The following is a 1,436-nucleotide window of genomic DNA, read 5'->3' as shown; positions in this document are numbered from 1 at the left end:
CTTGATGACAATATTCGTAACGTGAATGAGAACCCCGGTTGCGTCCACTTGAAGGACCGTTGATTTCCTTCGTGTCTCCGTCAGTTTCAAGGTCTCTGGCACGTCATGGAGATCTTCAGTACGAGCAGCCACTGCATGACCATGACCTTCAAGCGAACCGGCCGCTACACTTTCAAGGTCACGGAGTCTCGGGAGTTCGACCTTCTGCGGCGCTTGGGCCACGACCACACCTTCGCCAACACGGGGACTTTCACCGTCAAGCACCCTTGGCACCCGGCCAAGTTCAAAGCCAGGTGGCCATCAAGTACGCGCACGGGAGGATGCCTGGATGTCTCTGTAGCATGCATGTGCTAGAATAAGATCTCAAATGCCTAATTCTGTCTGATCTCGCATGACGTAGTCACACTTAACCAAAAGTATTCATCGTTCAGCAGAAGCCGGTCAATAAATGGCATTGCATTGGTATCAACAATTCCTCTCCTTGTCAACCATCCTGTTGTCCAAAGCTTGTGTTGGCGCGGTTTCTGCCGGATGTTAGTAAAGTGCTACATTTAGCGTTCCTTCAACGCCTTAGCGGCCCCAGATCAGAATAGCAGAAACCGCCAAGGCCACTCATGCTAGGAACTCTCAGGGTCGTCTCTTTCCTCCCCAGACATCTTCGGCTCCGCGGACGCCACCATCGTCGACACCGACTACGACTCCTTCGCTGTCCTCGTGGAGTGTCAGCACGTCTTGTTCTTCTTCAGGAGAACTTCTGCCGTGATCCTCAGCCGCGAGAACAGCTTAGATCCTGTCATCGTCAGTAGGGTGAGATTCTGGTTGTTCAGCTGGAACAAAATCATTAGTTCCCCGTAGTCCATTTTTCAGCTCTACATTTTCGTCCCCAACCATTAGGCTAATTCTTCGCCCCCAGAAAACCGCTTTCCTCATTAGGGTCTAATGAGTGCTTTCTCCTCGGCTCGGCTCCGTTGTTCTCCTGTAGCCTTGTTGAGAGCCTGTCTTTGTTAAACGAATTATTTTTATCTCGGATCTAATTTCCCCTACTTTTTTTCTCTTGTCATTATTTCTCTTTACTTTAAAGTCCTTGATATGGTGAGCGCAAGGGTTATAAGAAAAAAAAAATCTGGATATTGGTCGCTCATCGAGAACTGCCATCTTCATTTCGCAAGACATTTCTTTCACTTACTCTCTAATTTTCTTCGTATCATATGCTCAAGCAGTCACACATCAATGTCGACGGATAGAATTCTCTTTCAGCTGAGAGAGCATCGCCACTCATCATGGCAGGGTGTGAGGCCAGCGGAACGACGAAGGCCTCTTGCCTCGACTCCATCCTTGCCACGTTCATTGTTCATCCAAAAAATATGTTGCCTCACTAAGGTCCGCGGGGCTCACGGGGCTAATAGATATCGGGAATTATTCATATGATTCATCAT

At 48.7% G+C, this 1,436-nt stretch overlaps 1 protein-coding gene across 1 annotated transcript in view; it reads left to right on the top strand.

The window, feature by feature from the left end:
• Nucleotides 1-1,436, top strand: part of LOC119582261 — a 5,744-nt gene that overhangs the window by 856 nt on the left and 3,452 nt on the right. Inside the window, exons 3-4 of the mRNA XM_037930481.1 lie at nt 85-304; nt 653-807. Of these exons, the coding sequence (XP_037786409.1) occupies nt 85-304; nt 653-807 (375 nt within the window). The remainder of the gene's footprint in view (nt 1-84; nt 305-652; nt 808-1,436) is intronic.

The sequence above is a fragment of the Penaeus monodon genome, chromosome 15, assembly GCF_015228065.2.
Source record: "Penaeus monodon isolate SGIC_2016 chromosome 15, NSTDA_Pmon_1, whole genome shotgun sequence".
Classification (NCBI taxonomy): domain Eukaryota; kingdom Metazoa; phylum Arthropoda; class Malacostraca; order Decapoda; family Penaeidae; genus Penaeus; species Penaeus monodon.
This window is presented reverse-complemented; position numbering and strand designations above follow the sequence as displayed.